Source organism: Oncorhynchus mykiss, chromosome 23 (genome assembly GCF_013265735.2).
Source record: "Oncorhynchus mykiss isolate Arlee chromosome 23, USDA_OmykA_1.1, whole genome shotgun sequence".
NCBI lineage: Eukaryota > Metazoa > Chordata > Actinopteri > Salmoniformes > Salmonidae > Oncorhynchus > Oncorhynchus mykiss.
The window spans coordinates 24,833,424-24,852,766 of NC_048587.1; the positions used below are offsets into that span (position 1 = coordinate 24,833,424).

The 19,343-nt window shown below is 37.9% G+C and overlaps 1 protein-coding gene and 1 long non-coding RNA gene across 9 annotated transcripts in view; one reads left to right on the plus strand and one right to left on the minus strand.

Moving 5' to 3' along the window:
* Positions 1 to 6,485: 6,485 nt before the first annotated feature.
* On the minus strand, positions 6,486 to 12,781 carry LOC118943844. The gene is made up of 2 exons (XR_005039146.1): positions 12,346 to 12,781; positions 6,486 to 7,155 (listed from the first exon to the last, which is right to left on the minus strand). It is a non-coding gene; the product is annotated as an uncharacterized LOC118943844 (long non-coding RNA).
* Positions 12,556 to 19,343, plus strand: part of LOC110502484 (transcription factor COE3) — a 72,816-nt gene continuing 66,028 nt past the window's right edge. For 5 of the 8 annotated variants that reach the window (XM_036960004.1, XM_036960008.1, XM_036960009.1 and 2 more), the window contains exons 1-6: positions 12,557 to 13,230; positions 13,495 to 13,651; positions 14,035 to 14,098; positions 14,519 to 14,574; positions 16,359 to 16,432; positions 18,212 to 18,280. In XM_036960004.1, coding sequence (XP_036815899.1) covers positions 13,100 to 13,230; positions 13,495 to 13,651; positions 14,035 to 14,098; positions 14,519 to 14,574; positions 16,359 to 16,432; positions 18,212 to 18,280 — 551 coding nt within the window. In that variant the 5' untranslated portion in view covers positions 12,557 to 13,099. Of the gene's footprint in view, positions 13,231 to 13,494; positions 13,652 to 14,034; positions 14,099 to 14,518; positions 14,575 to 16,358; positions 16,433 to 18,211; positions 18,281 to 19,343 lie in introns of all 8 variants that reach the window. The other 3 variants (XM_036960006.1, XM_036960010.1, XM_036960005.1) reach the window with 2 other exon arrangements.

The following is a 19,343-nucleotide window of genomic DNA, read 5'->3' on the forward strand; positions in this document are numbered from 1 at the left end:
TTCACAGTCCTTGCAGCCTTATAGCTCTCTTATAGCATAAATGCCATTTGAAAGATCAGTCTAAAACAATGTCAACAACTTACTGCCTTAAATTCATATGGGTCAGTATGTATGGTAAGAATTTACTGCTAGTGTACTTGACTCATTGATAAAACTTTGCAGAAACAGGGAGGACCAATCAAGACACTCTTTAAATACCATTATGTATATGACATGTTCAGATGAATATATTCCACCCATGCAATTGAGCAACCAATACATTTAGTTTCATCTCACCTACTTTTAAGACAATTTCTTACAAGGAACATTTTAAGATGTTTCTAGTGCTAACAATTAATAAATAGGACTGTGAACTCTTTTTTTTGTTTGAAAATCAACTTAAATGGTCACTATATCAGTGAAGATAATGCAAATACTGAAGTCCTCAAAATATCTTTGTTTTAATTTTGAATTAACGGCACCCGAAAAAGGTCAATCCATCCCCTGGCCTATTGGAATCCTTCTGTTATAACAACAGATAAGAAAAAAGAGGGGTTAAATTGCACTTGGATCTTTTCTTCCTACCGCCATGACCTTACTCTGGGGAAATGGTGGAGATTGTGTGTACCCTGACTCTCAATAATGCTAGACAATGAAGTATTGGCTCGTAACATGCCACAATATAGGACAAGCATAAAGGGCTTAGTAGTTAATAAAGTAGAACGTCTTCAAATCCATGTCAAAAGATCAGGGGGCCACAGGGACCTTTCATAACACTTATATGTGCAGGTTCAATCGCAGTGGAATGGTTACACTTCCACATTGAACTGGTCCACCCTGACGAGTTCATGTACACCATAGACTTCAAGACCACATTTCTGACAGGATTTCAGGGAACAAGCACTCATTTTGAATGGTTCTTTATTGAAGTAATGGAGCTTGATAAACCTGTGGCTTTATCAGATGGTGTTTGTACTTAGTGTTGTACTCTGTCATTACTGTAATGTGTTTGGCAGCATACTGTAGCTACATGCTTTTCTGATGCTAATATATTAAAACATTTTGCATAAAGTGCAATAAGTTGCACTGTTATCTTGTCACCAATTTACTTGAATAAATCATTTAAACAACACCAGTGTAAATGATGTCACAAATGTTACACAATGTTAATAACGTTGCTAATTGAATTAAGTAGCTTAAGGAGCACAAACACAGTCAGTCTCGGTAATTAAGTACAGTTTCTCCATCTGCGTTTCACAAACGAAGTCTCTCTTTCTCTCTGGTGAACGTATCCTTTACTCGAACACAGACACTCCTCCAGCATTTCCACCCACTTTGTGAGTCTTTGATCCACATTATTCCAGTTAAAGTTACACCCATGTGCTGCAAGTTGAAACTTTCCTCATTGTTGCTCAGGGAAACCTTATACCCGTGGCGCCTTCTTGCTTTTGTCCTTCCCTTTAGTGACAGAACTCTCTTATGGTGCGGGACAAAAGACTACTCACGACACCATTTTATGATCTCTGTGATGAAACCGTTTCTTCCTTCTTTCATGTTACCTAAATATGTCCCTTTAATCCCAGATGTAATGTCACAGCAACAACATTCACATTCTTTGTATTGTGACATGAATTTTGAAAGCAGCATACGTTGAGCTGAAACAACTACAACTAACAGCCTGAGAAGTGCTTCATACAGTATGAATATTATGATAGAAAAAGTCATCCAAAACAACCTGTCAGTATGTGTGTATGTTTGTGCGTGCGTGCGTGCTCGCATGTGTGTACGTGGTTTGCGAAAGACAGACGCACCTGATAGAAACAGATGCAAAGAATTATTATTCTTTTTTTATTTATTTTTTTTACAAAATTCACTGGATTTTATGGGTCTATTGTGTCCTTGTGTAGCCTTGAACAGGCATTAATGCAGTCTCTGCACCTTCTTGTTAATCAATGTGGACTGTTGACAAAGCTTAACAGCACACAGATTATCTCAAGTCAAACTGTCTGATTCAAACCCCTCATTAGACACTTTGAATGTTTGCATCCAAAGTATCTGAAAACTATAGTTTAGTAAACATTCAAAGTATCTAATGAGTGGTTTAATGGACTCACATAAATGCACTGTTTCCCTCTATGTTGCAGTTCCACTGTAAAGTTAGCTTGGTATGTTTACACAGGATTTCTGCATCTGTCTTTCATAGCCCCGTGGGCCAACTAAAATCGAGGGGAACTAAGATTATCATCCCGCTTCTCAAAGGAGCTTTTCCTTATGCACACCCTCACAGATGTCGACATTTGGTTAGACGGTGTACTGGGAGACGCAGATTAACAGAGTTTGGGCAAGTCTGTTTGTGATTTACAAGGATGGTTACTTTAGTGCAAATAGACCATAGAACGTGTAAGCCTATTTCTGTATTCTGTATCCCAGATTTTTAGCACTTTTTCAGAATTGACCAGCATGAACAAGATACTTAAGATTGATCTATATTATCAAATTGATAACATCCAACAGGAATGAATCCATCCCACTGTTGGAGTCAGCTTGTTTAATAATTGACATATTCTTTATGCAAATTCAAAGAAACAAACAAATAAGCTAGTGAGTACAGTATGTATCTGGGGCAAATATTGACCACCTATAGATTTTGTTGAGGTACACCACATTCAAATCAAAGTTTATTGATCACGTACACGGATTTGCAGGTGTCATAGCAGGTGAAGTGAAATGCTTATATTACTAGCTCCAACAGTGCAATAGAATGTCTCCAAATACAATACAAATACACAAACAATCCAAAATCTAAACAAGAAATCAAGAAATGGCAGAATGAGTCCAATTAGCAATCCAGACTAGATAAATTAGAGTTATCATCCAGAAAAACAGTGTATATATATATATGTACAGTACCAGTCAAATGTTTTGACACACTTACTCATTCAAGGGTTTTTATTTATTTTTTACTATTTTCTACATTGTAGAATAATAATGAAGACATCAAAACTATAACACATATGGAATCATGTAGTAACCAAAAGAGTGTTAAACAATTCAAAGTGTATTTTACATTTGAGATTCTTTAAAGTAGCCACTCTTTGCCTTGATGACAGCTTCGCATAATATTGGCATTCTCTCAACCAGCTTCATGAGGTAGTCACCTGGAATGCATTTCAATTAACAGGTAAACCTCCAACCGGCACAGCCAGGAGAGGACTGGCCACCCCTCAGAGCCTGGTTCCTCTCTAGGTTTCTTCCTAGGTTCCTGCCTTTCTAAGGAGTTTTTCCTAGCCACCGTGCTTCTACATCTGCATTACATGCTGTTTGGGGTGTTAGGCTGGGTTTCTGTATAGTGCTTTGTGACATTGGCTGATGTAAAAAGGGCTTGATAAATACAGTTCATTGATTGATTGTTAAAAGTTAATTTGTGGAATTTCTTTCCTTCTTATTGCGTTTGAGACATTCAGTTGTGTTGTGACAAGGTAGGGGTGGTATACAGAAGATTTGGTAAAAGACCAAGTCCATATTATGGCAAGAACAGCTCAAATAAGCAAAGAGAAATGACAGTCCATCATGACTTTCAGACTTGAAGGTCAGTCAATATGGAACATTTCAAGAACTTTGAAAGTTTCTTCAAGTGCAGTTGCAAAAACCATCAAGCACTATGATGAAACTGGCTCTCATGACCGCCACAGGATAGGAAGACCCAGAGTTACCTCTGCTGCAGAGGATAAATTCATTAGCGTTACCAGCCTCAGAAATTTCAGCCCAAAAAAATGCTTCACAGAGTTCAAGTAACAGACACATCTCAACATTAACTGTTCAGAGGAGACTGCGTGAATCAGGCCTTCATGGTCGAATTGCTGTTAAGAAACCAATACTAAAGAACACCAATAAGAAGAAGAGACTTGCTTGGGCCAAGAAACACGAGGAATGGACATTAGACTGGTGGAAATCTGTCCTTTGGTCTGATAAGTCCAAATTTTAGATTTTGGTTCTAACCGCCATGTCTTTGTGAGACGCAGGGTAGGTGAACGAATGATCTCCGCATGTGCGGTTCCCACCGTGAAGCTTGGAGGAGGTGTGATGGTATAAGGGGTGCTTTGCTAGTGACACTGTCTATGATTGATTTAGAATTCAAGGCACACTTAACCAGAATGGCTACCACAGCATTTTGCAATGATACGCCATCCAATCTGGTTTGCGCTTCGTGGGACTATCATCAATTTTTCAACAGGACAATGACCCAGCACACCTCCAGGCTGTGTAAGAGCTCCCGAATGGCGCAGCAATCTAAGGCACTGCATCTCAGTGCAAAAGGCGTCACTACAGTCCCCTGTTCGAATACAGGCTGTATCACATCCAGACGTGATTGGGAGTCCCATATGGCGACGCACAATTGTTCCAGGTTTGGCCGGGGTAGACCATCCTTGTAAACAAGATTTTTTCTTCACTGACTTGCCTAGATAAATAAAGGTTAAATAAATTTTTAAAATACACATTTAAAAAGTGCTTTTTGACCAAGAAGAAGAGTGATGGAATGCTGCATCATATGACCTCGACAATCACCCGACCTATTCCAAATTGTGATGGTTTGGGATGAGTTGCACCACAGAGTGAAGGAAAAGCAACCAACAAGTTCTCAGCATGTATGGGAAATCCTTCAAGACGGTTTGAAAAGCATTCCAGGTGTAGCAGGTTGAGAGAATACCAAGAGTGTGCAGAGCTGTCATCAAGGCAAAGGGTGGCTACTTTGAATAATTATTTCATAGTTTTGATGTCTTCACTATTATTCTACAATATAGAAAATAGTACAAATAAAGTAAAACCCTTGAATGAGTAGGTGTGTCCAAACGTTTGACTTTTGCTGTATATGTGATGTGTATAGACAGTATATACAGTGCCTTCAGAAAGTATTCACACCCCTAGACTTTTGTTGCGTTACAGCCTGATATTAACATTGATTACATTTAGATATTTTTGGGGTCACTGGCCTACACACAATACCTCATAATGTCAAATTGGAATGATGTTTTCACATTTTTTACAAATTAATAAAAAATGAAAAGGTGAAATGTATTGTGTCAATAAGTATTCAACCCCATTTTATGGTAAGCCTAAATAAGTTAATAAGTAAAAATGTGCTTTACAAGTCACATAACAACGTGCATGGACTGACTCTGTGCAATAATATTGCTTAACATTATTTTGAATGACTGCCTCATCTCTACACCACACATAAAAAATAATCTGTAAGATTCAACCACAAAGACCAGGTAGGTTTTCCAATTCCTCGCAAAGAAGGGCACCTATTGGTAGATACAAATATAAAAAAGCTGGCATTGAATATCGCTTTGAGCATGGTGAAGTTAATAATTACAGTTTGGATGGTGTATTAATACACTCATTTCTACACAGATACAGGCATCCTTCCTAACCCAGTTGCCAGAGAGGAAGGGAAACACTCAGGGATTTCACCATCAGGCCAATGGTGACTATAAAACAGTTAGAAAGTGTAGTGTCTGTGATAGGAGAAAACTGAGTATGGATCAATAACATTGTACTTACTCCACAGTACTAACCTAAATGACAGAGTGAAAATAAGGAAGCTTGTACAGAATAAAAATATTCCAAACATGCATTTTGTTTGCAACAAGGCACTAAACTAATTCTTTAAAAAATGTGTCAAAGTAATTAACTTTTTTTCCTGAATACGAAATGTTATTTGTGGGGCAAATACAATACAACACATTACTGAGTATCACTCTCAATATTTTCAAGCATAGTGGTAGCTGCATCATGTTATGGGTATGCTTATAATTGTTATGGACTGGGTAGCTTTTCAGGATAAAAAAGAAACGGAATGGAGCTAAGCACAGGAAAATCCTAGAGGAAAACCTGGTTCAGTCTGCTTTTCACCAGACACAGTGAAATGAATTCATGTTTCAGCAGGACAATAACTTAAAACACAAGGCCAAATCTACACTGGAGTTGCTTACCAAGAATCCAGTGGTCTTCATGAGTGGCCGAGTTAAATTTTTTACTTAAATCTACTTGAAAATATATGGCAAGACCTGAAAATGGATGTCTAGCAATGATGAACAACCAGTTTGACAGCGCTTAAAGAATTTTGAAAACAATCATGGGAAAATGTTGCACAATCCAGGTGTTAAAAGCTCTTAGAGCAGTGGTTCTCAATCCTGGTCCTGAGGACCCAAAGGGTGCACATTTTTGTTTTTGCCCTAGCACTACACACCTGATTCAAATCATCAAAGTCTTTTGATGAGCTGATCATTTGAATCAGCTGTGTAGTGCTGGGGCAAAAATATAAATGTGCACCCCATTGGGCCCCCGGGACCAGGATTGAGAACCAGTGTCTTAGAGACTTACACAGGAAGACTCAAAGTATTGACTCATGGGTGTGAATGCTTATGTAAATTATATAACTCTGTATTTCATTTTCAATACATTTGCAACAATTTCTAAAAACATGTTTTCTCTATGGGGTATTGTGTGTAGATGGTAGATTTTTATTTATTTGTATCAATTTTTAATTCAGTCTGTAACACAACAAAATGTGAAATAAGTTGAGGGGTATGCAGGCACTGTAATTTGAAGGCACTGTAATATGGGAAAAAATTGTATGGACTGTAGTTGGCACATTAGGATGAGCTATGTTGAGAAAACAGTATATGCATACACAGTGAGTAAACAATAGTATATAAACAGATATTGGGTATTGTGTGTAGATGGTCGATTTTTTTTTTTATTTAATCCATTTTTAATTGAGTCTGTAACACAACAAAATGTGGAATAAGTCGAGGGGTATGCAGGCACTGTCATTTGAAGGCACTGTAATATGAGAAAAAATTGTATGGACAGTAGTTGGCACATTAGGATGAGCTATGTTGAGAAAACAGTATATGCAGACACAGTGAGTAGACAATAGTATATAAACAGATATTGGGTATTGTGTGTAGATGGTATGAAGTATTCTTCCCAGAGAGCTCCTGAATGTTTTTCCTTTTCTTCCCACGTCCCTCTGCTGCTGCTGCTACTGCTGCTGCATGCCGTGGAAAGTAGGCCAAGTGAGCACCAGGGCGTTGCTTTTTTAAGATGATCAGTTTGTCAGTGTGTGTTTGTGTGTGTGCTCAGGATGGCTATTCATGTGGCTTGACTCTGTAGAACAAAGAGCAGCATTATACAATTTGCACCACATCCAATAGCAAGGGGAAAGGATAGGTTGGAAAATAGGGACTGAGCTCTTACACATAGATTGAAAAAAAACTGGCTTGTGTTGTAATTTAATTTACTGTTTTACCCCTTTGTTGCAGCAAAAAAGGTTCCTAGCCAGTAACACTCATCTGCACTCTGCAGGAGAATCCTGAAGGTGGGATTATTTTTAGTTTTGCTGTGCTGTTTTCACCTTGACTCCGTCTCTGTCTTCTGACATTATCATTTTCATTCCTGGTCATAAAAACACTTCTATTTCAGCTTTCATTTGAGCTTTCATGCGCTGTAGGTGTTTATCATTTGAGCTGTTTTGAATTTTATTATGGCTCTGATAAGGGTGAGACCTTTCCATTGTGTGTCTTTGTGTTTTTCTATTAAAGCTTTATTGAATTAAAGTTAATCTCACCATTTAACAAAAAGGTACAATCACAGAATTGAGTATCATGTGCGAAACAAACAGCTATCGATTAAATGGTGCAACCATGGTTGAGTATGAAAGACAAAGTGAATGCACCATTTGACAGAAGCTTCGAAGTAGATTTAAGAAAACATCTAGGATTAATGGTTGAAGTTCTCATACGATTTTATTATTTCCCCCGATTTAATTAATCTAACAAGATGCCCATGACTATAAACTAACTGAAGATCAACCTGTGGATATCAGCTGAAGAACATTTGACTTCTAGCGAGCCATACTGTCACATCCTCTGCACACCCAGTACATTTCAAGTATGGTTACTTTTTCCAAATTGAAATGACTGTAAGTGTTGTTCGGGTCTGTGTATATCTGTGGTGATAAGTGGTCTGGTGATACAGAGTACCCGAATAGCCTCCTGTTATGAGCGTTCATAGAGTGCCTTGTGAATCTTCTCTGAAAACTGAACTCTAAATTCCTTCCTAAAATCTTTGAGAATTTTGCAGACTCCTGTAGGTGGGGCAATATCACCATAGAACAGCTAGTCAATCAAGTGGCTCAATGAGCAAAACAAGGATCTCTAGATTCTAAGAGGGAACCCTACACAAAACATGGCAGCATCTCTTTGGCAAAAGGACTGTAAATGCGTTGTTGGCATGTACTGTATGTCTGAGTTCTCGATTGGCAATGGAAGTTATTATTTGAGTATGAGTATTTCATTGTTTATTGCAGATGAGTAAAAACAGGTTTGAAGTTGCCTAGTACCTATACCATCTACACTATTGTTCATAAATAAATCAAAATAACTGAAAGGACAACTTTGTTGTGTGACAATTTCAGATGTAGGGCCTACGCCTAATTCTAGTGATGGGAATTTTTCAAAATGGGATTTTAGAGCGGTGTAAATAGGGAATGGTCATGCTGTTTTTTGGGGCTCAATTTCCATGGGATATTTTAGATGTTAATAGCCCTGAAGTGGTCTCGGTTTCTTATTTAATTTCTCTCGCCTTTTTAAAATGTGAATCGCCCGCAGACTGCGCCGCGAGGCTCTAAACCGCACAGCAACTCTCTCATCATTTCCAGCAGAATGGAAATGCAAATTGTGCACGCGGCGAATGACAGAACTCACCATTGCACATAATTAACAAGACCACTCTCAACTAAAGTTGGTGAGAAAGATGTGACCTCGCTGTGTCAATGTAAAATGCTACATATAATAATAATAATAATAATAATAATAATAATAATAATAATAATAATAATAATAATAATAATAATAATAATAATAATAATAATAATAATAATAATAATAATAATACATTTTACACTCAAATAGTCTCAATACATTTTTCAGATTTGAGATTCAATCGAACTGGCAGTGCACATTTTATGAAGTTTTATAAAACCCATGTTTTATAGTGACAAAACAGTGACAAAATAAAATGGTCATATGTTTTTGGGTGTTGTGTTGAAATAGACTCCTCTTATAGATGCCTCCATTTTCTGTACTAAACAGGTGTGTACGAACAATCATTTGCAGGCCTATTCAAAGAAAGACAAACTATTACAATGAATTTAATCGAATCCATTCTCCTTTGCATAAAATTGTCCGGGACGATTCAAACTCAGCTCATTCTTTTGGCGTGAAAACTGAATATTCGATTAATTGCATCACTGAGGAGAACAGCTGCCCCCAATCGACACATGATCTCCACTGTAACCAACGAGGGGCGCTGTCTATTAACTCTGTCCTATGTTGCATCTCCCAGTCTTCCGATATCTTCATCTAATTTCTCTCTAAAATGCTGAACATTTTGTTAGGTTAAACTAATAAAAAAATGTGGGGAACGTGCTCAGAATTTGGTTTCCAGATGTCTGAAATGTGGGCCTAAATGTAGGCCATATGTGTTTTCGTTATGCCATTCAATGCATATTTTCTTATGAATTATTATTTAATTGTCAATCCTAATATAGTACTTATGCCCAATGTTTTTATTAGGTTATCTGCATATGTTAGGCCTACTCCTTTATGTCATATCATATTGACTTTTAAACAGATGGTCTACATGAAGTCTACAATGTAAGGCAAATAATTATGCTACAAGTGACATGTCTATAAAGATTTCGTTTTCATATGTATTTAACCAATAAAGCAATGAAGGACATGCCGATGTAAATGTTAACTCCTTGCAATTTTGAAACGAATTTTCTATTTCAACTTTATAAACATAAAAAGATTCAGGAAAAAAATAAAAATGATATTATGCATAGGTTTTATCGGTTAGTCTATATTTCTATTTCTAAACTAATTCATAGGTGGGATGTTTATTGGGCCTATATTTGACACTTTAGACTGTTTTAACACAAACTAATGCATGGATTTTGTACATGTGTATTACACGCATTTGTTATAATAAAAATGCTGAAAGTTCACAAAGGTGGCTTATCCTTTAATCAATCAAGTTAAAACATGATGGCTAATCAATGCATGTGATTATAATAGTTGTCCTAAAGTCCATGCCGTTCAGGACAGCTGGGCAGTGGCCGTCTGACTTTGTCTTGACATCTGGGAAGCCCGCTGGCCTGTGGCACGTGCATCGGCTGATGTCGCCATTTACATGTAAATTTACTGGGGATCATGAGGGCCTCGCCCTGTAAATTCGTACCAAAAAAGAAGACGTCACCCTTGACGGTCTTGGAAGTCAATGGAACAAAAGAGCCACGCGCCAATGATCTGAAGAAATTCAGCTTCCTCACCATGTTAGCTTTTGGGGATTCATATCTTGGTCATCACATTGTTATAATGTGATCATTTCAATATGATCAGTAAAATAGGCCATATTCTCAATAATGTATGATGAAGATTTTTTTAAGGACTCTTGTTTTCAAGAATCTTGTCTTCACTTACCTTCAATGTGGTAGGCCTATATGCCACAATAAATGTTGTTCGAATATGCAGAAAATGGTTGAAGCCTATGTGACAAGTTGATTAAGACAAATTGATTGATAAAAATAATAGAGAAATAATAAATATCAGATTCTTCATCCATAAACTTTACACATTGTTACAAAATAGGAGATCAACACAGAACATTATTTTATTTGGAACGTGTGATTGTAATATTTTCCTAATGATGGCGAGCGCATTTTTCACGATTTAAGCCCATAGTGCAGATGATCCCGGAGAATGAGTCGAGACGGATTTAGGCTCCTCGCATGTGTGTGGAGCAGCTGACTGCCCCTCGCCACGTCCAGATGGCTTTTGAACACAGATTTGCATTCATTTTCCTTTAATGTCTTCTGAAATAGCGGGGCAGCTGCATTTGTTGTCAAATACGGTTTAAAGCCCCCTTTCAGGACATCATCGTTACCTACGTGACGGGTGTGGAGATCCATTTTCCCTCTCCAGTCAACAATATCAGATCTAAGAGGATTTGTCTCAAAGTCTCCTAATTTGATAATCTGATTTAAATCGCATTGGTGCGTGTAATTAGGGGTTAAGTTCTAATAAACGACTTGAAGCCATGTTAAAAAAAAACACAGTATGGCTAGGCCAAAGTTCTGTAAAGAAAGATAGGTTGACAATCTCAAATGAACAGACAAATTTGTCCCGTTCCGCTCCTCAGACTGTTTTATATTTGTGTTCATGGAAGTGCCAAGTATTACAGCAAAAACGTATTAATGGGGCATTTACCTTCATGCCTTCTAAAAATATGTGTTGTTTTGACGCACATATAAGGATATATCTTATTATACAGAGTGGCAATAAGGCAATAGATCTTGAAAAGATGTGAAAGCAACAGATTATTATTCATTTATCTTTGGCAGCAGCCATTAACCCTCAGCACCAGATGGATAGATTGCTGAGGATATAGGCTACACCTCTTCCTCTCTCCTCCCCCCCCCCATTTCCCCCTTCACCTATTTGCCCTCAATAATGTGAAGGGTTTTCTGAATACAAGGCTCGGACATTGTCTCTCCCCCAATCAATCAAACCATTAAACTACATATGACTTCTACTGTCATGAGATGAAAATAAAGATACCTTATGGTCCGAGTATGTTTTATACAAGGCAATCCGGATCTTCATCACATTAGAGGTCAGGGAATATAAATTGAATTAAATTACACTCACTATGCTTTCTTGATTAAAATTTTTTGGAACACACGTCAATGACTGGTGGTCAATTTCCATTAAAAGCTAAAAACTTTTTCTCTGCATGGGAGTGAATGACATCCCGAGGCTTTGTTAGTATTTTAATATCTGCATAGCAGTGAAATACACTCAGTTTACGGATTATACCTTATTCCTATCGAGATTCTTAGTTGATGTCGCTTTGATTAAACAATATAGGCTAAATGTGAGATTAAACAAAGATAAGACAATCATTTTAACATATTATTTTCTAAAACATGATTTATATAGGCATAACATATGCCTATTAAATGTTTTTTTGTTAGCATAGCCCACATTAGTGAATTCACTGCCGGCCATATAAATCTTATGTGTCATAATACTCCTAATTAAATAACCTAATAAAAATATGAAAATGTGTAATTACAAATCTTCTAAAAATATATAGTGTAGGCCTACCATAAGCACGCGTTCACAATAGACAAATGACCATAACAGGAATAGTTTTTTAATGTAGTGAATGAATGTTGTGTGATGGTCACACCTCGTTGAATTCATATCATTGAAGAAAAAAAAATCAACTCACCACATTGCAAGAGAAAAGTAGAGCGAGTGTTCTCAGGTTGCTTCTATAGGCTAATACTCGAACAGTCGAGCGCCACTGCTTGACAGGAATCGTCAGAGCTCCATATATGGTAAAAGCCACGCCCCATGAGCGTCATTTTCTGACTGAGTCTCTCCCGTGGGTTTAGAGTTTTGGCTCCCGGGAAAGATTTCAGTCCTCGGGGAAAGAGGGCTTAGTTTTGCATGTTCCCTTCCATCCTGCAACGACGCGAAAGGCCCCTTATCCACCTCTCCTGTGTACCGGGAACACCTCCACGGTGACCAGCTTCTGCGTGTGCTTGTCTTTTGGAGAAGCAGCACCTTTCAATACCAGGAGTGGTTTATTCAAGTGTCCTGAAGGTTTTGGATGTGGTGCTTCAGGGATGTCGCTACTTTGAGAGCATCATCCACACACAAACAACAGCTATCGAATTTTTCAGTGAATAAGCACAACAAAAAGAAGGAACAATAGCCACTGAAAAAGCCTAGTCTGTTGAACAAGTCACTTTTCCAGTCTGTGGATTCCACACCAACTAAGTAGAGTACTTTGAGAATTGTTCACATCGCTGCAACCCAGGACGGATTGAAAAGGGAGGCGAGAGACCTGTGGACCTGGTTTTCCCCTTGCAAGGCTCAGACGGCATTTACGACTTATCCCGTAAACCCTCAAGGATAACACGTTTGGACGTTTATTTACCGAATTTCACAGGAGGCTCTTTGCACGTAAATTGTTCTAAATGTTTGGGATTCAGGAAACTATATCGCGGGGTGGGACAACGATGAAGGAGGAACCGCTGGGTGGGCTGAATTCTGTCCGCTCATGGATGCACACAGCTGGGGTGGTGGATGCGAACACAGCCGCCCAAAGGTACGCATGCCAAATCATCTGATTTTCTCACGCATTTCTCATATCGACCCTCAATCCCCTCAATACTCTGTATCAATTACGGTCTCCCAATGTCCCCCTTCGGCTCTCCCCTCTTTCATTACATCAGATTACCCTTATTGTGACAAATCAAGAAATCTCTCGTACTCAAACGTGCTTCCACATCTCCACTGTTTTCATTAGCTCCATCATCTGTCTCCCGTGTCTGATACTTAACCGAGATGGTCTCTTGTTTTCTTCCTGCAGTGGTGTTGGCTTGGCACGGGCACATTATGAAAAGCAGCCACCTTCCAACCTCAGAAAATCCAATTTTTTCCATTTCGTCCTGGCACTGTATGACAGACAGGGTCAACCCGTGGAGATCGAAAGGACAGCTTATGTGGACTTTGTGGAGAAAGATAAAGTAAGCGCTTCATGAGAATATCGTTTATTGAATTTCATAATCTTTACTTTGAAATGAACTTGACGTACTTAGAGATGGCTGTGGGTCAATAAAGCAGGTCACGTGCAATATCGATTTTTAACCCTCATTCGTCGATGATAGGAGCGTGGTTGTAAGTCTTATTTTTGACAAATTATACATTTAAAATGATGAAGTATCAGCTAGAAAGATAGATAGATAGATAGATAGATAGATAGATAGATAGATAGATAGATAGATAGATAGATAGATAGATAGATAGATAGATAGATAGATAGATAGATAGATAGATAGATAGATAGATAGATAGATAGATGCTTTATTTTCAGCTGACCATCATCTATCTCAATGTTGGTTATTTTCAGGAACCAAACAGTGAAAAAACTAACAATGGGATACACTACAAACTACAATTGTTGTACAGCAATGGTGAGTGAAACAATTATTTAGATGAATTCAGTATTACCCAAGATATAAAGACTATAAATAATAGTAATAATGATGATGATGATGATGGTGATGATGATGATGATTATTTTTGTAATCATCATCACCATCATCGTTATCATGCTTATTATCATTTACAGTTAATTTATTTTCTAAATCATTGTTTAAATGTCCTGGTAAAATAATTGATGATGCAGATTATAGATGTATAAATGTTCTGAGTTAAAAAAATATATATTTAAAAAAAAATATATATATATATATATATATATATATATATATATATATATATACATATATATATATACTTTATATTAATTATTTTTTATTTTATCATCAGCAATCGTGTACATCTCACACAGCCCTACACCTTTGCCTAAGCTTGTCATATTCCTTCCCCAGGCGTCAGAACAGAACAGGATCTTTTCATACGGTTAATCGACTCCATGACGAAGCAGGTAAACTACCTTTACTCTTATATTCATACAGTTTGCTTACACGAGAAACATTGCTTCTTTCTATACATCACCTGCATTGTGCAAATCTCCACAACCTGTGCAATTCATCACACATGCGTAGTATAACTTATGAGATGGGTTTTCTTTATGCAATCGTGCATTGACTGAAATGGCTTTATATATAGATTGCGTGTTGGCCTATATCCTGTTTTTGAGCGACACATAAGTAAAATTAATCAAGCATTAAGTTAACATTAATTTAGCCTACAATTGTGTACCTATACAATATAAATTATGATTGTTGGCTTGTAATGTCGTTACTTTCTTCCGATAATGATATAATGCATTTTTTTTTTTTTGCCTATTTTTTTTTTTTTAAATATAAGATATGATAGGCTATTGTAACATAAAGTAGGCCTGGGCTATTTTATTGATATGGAGTTACAAGTAGTCGTGTTGTCTTGTTGACTCCCTTATTCTAATCTGGTATTTTTAGGCATGTTGCTAAGCTTGACCCATGACCCATATTAAACACATATAATGTTTGGGAATGTTTTTGAAAAAGCTCACGTAGCTGAAACACTTTCACTCGTAGAACAATTCACGAAATTAAACCCCAAATCTCATCACATGATGTTAACTAGGGAAAAAAGAAAAAGTTATTATTTTAGACTTTTCCACCATGGTGGTTGTTATTACTACTAATTTACCGAGGGTTACAGCAGAGCCATTTAAATAGAGCCGTTAAAGCTTCCACCACTCCGAGGGAAAATTCCTCTGCGAATGATCCGAGTCAATGACGCAGAACAAGCAGTTTATGGATTTCTCTGTTTCTGCAGCTGCAAATATCGACATAAATCAAACCAGTATATATAATCGCCCGGTGCTCATCAAACAAAAAACAAAGCCGTCAAAAAGTCAAGTGGGGTTCCATCCCAGAAAGAATAGGACGTCAACATTTCGGAGTGTAATTGTGTATTTTTTCTCCTTATCATACATTCACACATTCAAACTGTCTTCAATTGAATATAGAAGTGCCGTATAACATGCGTCTTTGCGCTAGGTAGGCTAGTTCAATAAAGGGGAGCAAAGCGACTCTTCAGAATAGAGGGAGGGAGGAACCGAGGGAGGGAGAGCGGCACAACTGATAGCTGCACACCATCTGTTTCAGCCAATGCTCAAAAATTACTCAACCGCACCGCCAGACACCGCTTTTTATCCACAGAAAGATCATTGTTAGCAGCTCAAAAATAAACAACAGATTGCCCATTAACACTTTCCCCCAAATATCTGCAGATTATAACCATATTGATGACACGTCATTTGATCGTCCCTTATGAAAAACTCCCCCTAAAAAGTATTCTTAATATAATGTTATAACAACAAAATATATACGTTGTTATATTATAATATTATACTTATTATTATACTTATACTTATACTTATTATTATTATTATTATTATTATCATCATCATCATCATTATCACCATCATCATCTGTTATTATCATTGGACCAACATTTTAACATGTTATTAATTTCGTAGGTTTAGGTCTACACCATGACACTATTTAAAATGTATCACAGTGTTAGTTTTGCAGCAGTGACGACAATATTGCTTTTTCACCAATAACAACAGTAGTTAAATTTTTGGAGGCACTTCTTTTTGACTATTCGGTTTTAAATGCCGTTTACATTTAGGCTACTGTAAAGATGATGATATACAATTGCTCATTATATGTATTTAATATAGCCTACATATTCGTGTCTTTATTTTTCCCAAAGGCGATTATATACGAGGGTCAAGACAAAAACCCTGAAATGTGCAGAGTTCTTCTTACGCACGAAATTATGTGCAGGTAAGTTTTTTTTCTCTCCACCAACTCATCGTTGTTAAAGAAGTATACAGTGCATTTCTTTATTTTCTCCCCACACTTGTTTATCATATTGGCACATGCGGAGAAGGCCTACAAGTATTGGAGTACAAACAGACTGCTGCCCAGGGTAGTTGTAGCCTACAGGGTCTCTTGTTGAATATATTAATATTATTTTGATGCCAGTGAGTCTGCGCCTCAAAACATGGAGTCAGGCCTTGGTTGATCCCACCTGTCATTGGTGATCAGCGAACTTTTTAGCGTCAGTTAACAACGTAAACATCTCAAGCTCTCATGTTCTGCTGCTATCCAGTGGTGTCGTTGATAATGAAAGGAACACCGTTTTATGTTGTTTAAGGTTGCGCTCATTGTGAGATTTGTGAGAATTGAATTCGGATACTGTCGGTTTAACCTTTCTTTTGTTGTACTGTCGCATTGTTCAAGTTGTTTGAGAGCAAGTGCATTAACCTAGAACTGAGAATGATTTGCCTTTTTAATAAGTCTACATAAACTCATCACTCATACAAAATTGTTTACATGCATCCATCACTTATTTGTGACACGTGGAATAGGGTTTGTCCATATATCATTAAATCGAATATGGTGATATTTGACATTGATTATATATCATGAAGAGGATATATCGTGATGTGCAAGACTAGCCTATACTCTATTTGAGTATAACCGGTGCAGTTGTATTAGTTAGGCGGTATCAATATGTTGAAAATTAAGTGTAAATGAATAAACAAAGCCTTATGTTTTGCCATACTAAGATTATTTATTGACATATCACAAATAAGCACCAAAATTGCACAGTCTTGAATGATCTAGTCATTAAAGGCACAACATGTAGAAGAGGTCTCCCTAAATATTGCCCAAATCTAACATGGAATATGGTGCTTTCTAGAGGTAATCTGTACTGTCAATGTCAAAGAGAAATTGCATTCTGTAGAGGCATATGAAGACTAACCTACTCACTGAGTGAAAGCTATAATCATTCAAGAAGGCATGAGGTAGTGAGTATCCTAGGCCTACTCCATGAGAGTATTCTTCTGTTCTCTTTTGCTCTGGTAAAGCATTAAGTGTATTTTTGCACTTCAATGCACTATTATTGTAAAATCCACTCAAACTATCTCTTGTCTGCATGTTGTGAAAAATGCTTTGTCTTTCTATCCTTGCCATATGGCATCAAATATCATTTAGACCTGCAGCCGTTATACAAATATACATTTTCATTTCAAATGGGAAGCAGCAGTATAGTTGTGTTTAATTTCAGTTTGAATTAAAGCTCCTTATCAAAGAACTGGAGGTATAGTGTAGGTTTAGAGAAAAGATGGTGGAAACGTGATGAAGGATAGATTAGTGCTTTTGAGGCCGTAATTGATAAATGCCCCGCAGAAATATTGGTTTGAGGGTGGCCTCTTGCATCTCCCCCAGAAATAGCAGCCTGGCAATTAGAGGTAAACAAAAGCTGAAGCTGTGAAAAGTGACTCCCCTGCCTCCTGGCCCAATCCCCCCTCCCCTCCCTTCTACTTCCCTCCTCTCAAGCACTAAGGCAAACACTTTACCACAACATGTTGTTATTCTATCAGCATCCATGAAAGGATAGATTTAGTGAATGTTATTTCTCTATTAATTTTTGTTTCCAAATTGAACAGAATGACGTTTTGCCTTGGAAAGCAATACACATTTTTTAAGGGTCTAACTTTCACTCTAAACAGTAACAGCCACTGTTGTGATCTCAAACGTTCTTTCTTTCCCTAGCCGGTGTTGTGACAAGAAGAGCTGTGGCAACAGGAACGAGACTCCGTCAGACCCTGTGATCATCGACAGGTAGGCTCTGCTCCATGTCTTCTCCATGCTGCTGTGATTGTGACCTGTGTTAGATTCAGCCTTATGCTCTGTTGGGAAGTGAGTGAGAACTCCGCAGTGTTGGGGTGCCCAGGTGGGTTGACTCCAACCTTCTGGTCCACTCTGTGGGAACTGTGGCTGATTGTTCTGTAAGCAGGTGAGGGGGGGGGGGGGGGGGGGGGGGGGGGTCTTTCCCAGCTACCTGTGCTCAGAGAGGCAGTCACCACCTGGAGAGGGGTGTTCAATCACAGGTGCATTGGGCGGGGTATTCATCTAATTATCTATAGGGTTTATGATGACATTTGTCTCTCATTTTCTCTTTGTCTATCGAAGTGGTCGTTATCTAGTTTTTACTATTCTCTAAGGTTCGGCAATGCTAAGATTGTGTGTGACGGTGGTTAGGGCTCTGTTGTGATAACAGTTTGTGCCAGGGATTTTGCTTTGAACCTTTAGGTTACGGTATGTCACATGGATTACAGGATTTGGATATTCAGAGAACATAAACTGCATATTGGCTATTACATTCCTTCCACACAGTATAACTGTTATTCAGACTCCTCTATCTCACGGCTGAAAAATGAATGTGGGTGCGTTTGTGCGTGCCTACGAGTGTGTAGGAGGGAATATCTTCACCATAGAGCCTAACTAACTCTCACCATGGCGTGGGGAGAGACAGCAATGCTAATGTTTGACTAGCCAGAATCACTGTTTACTTAGTGGAGAATGCCTGGTATCTGACAGAGGGGACAACTCTCTTATTAGTAATCAAATAGGGCTGAACAGTTGTTGCCGCCACTCCAGCAGCTTCTCATGCATCAGGAAGTAGGGGCTGCCATGGATGCCTGCCTGGCTGGATTACCACAGCTACTGCTTCTCTAGATGCCTCTCTCTCTGTCTACTACGAGAGCTGGTGTTCCTCTATTATGTAGGACTGGATGTAAAATTATGTTATGGGTATTATGTATGTGATTTAAATTGAGCAGCCCAAGGAAACACTTTATCATTCAAATAAATGCACAAATGGCTCTCATCATGCCTTCTCATG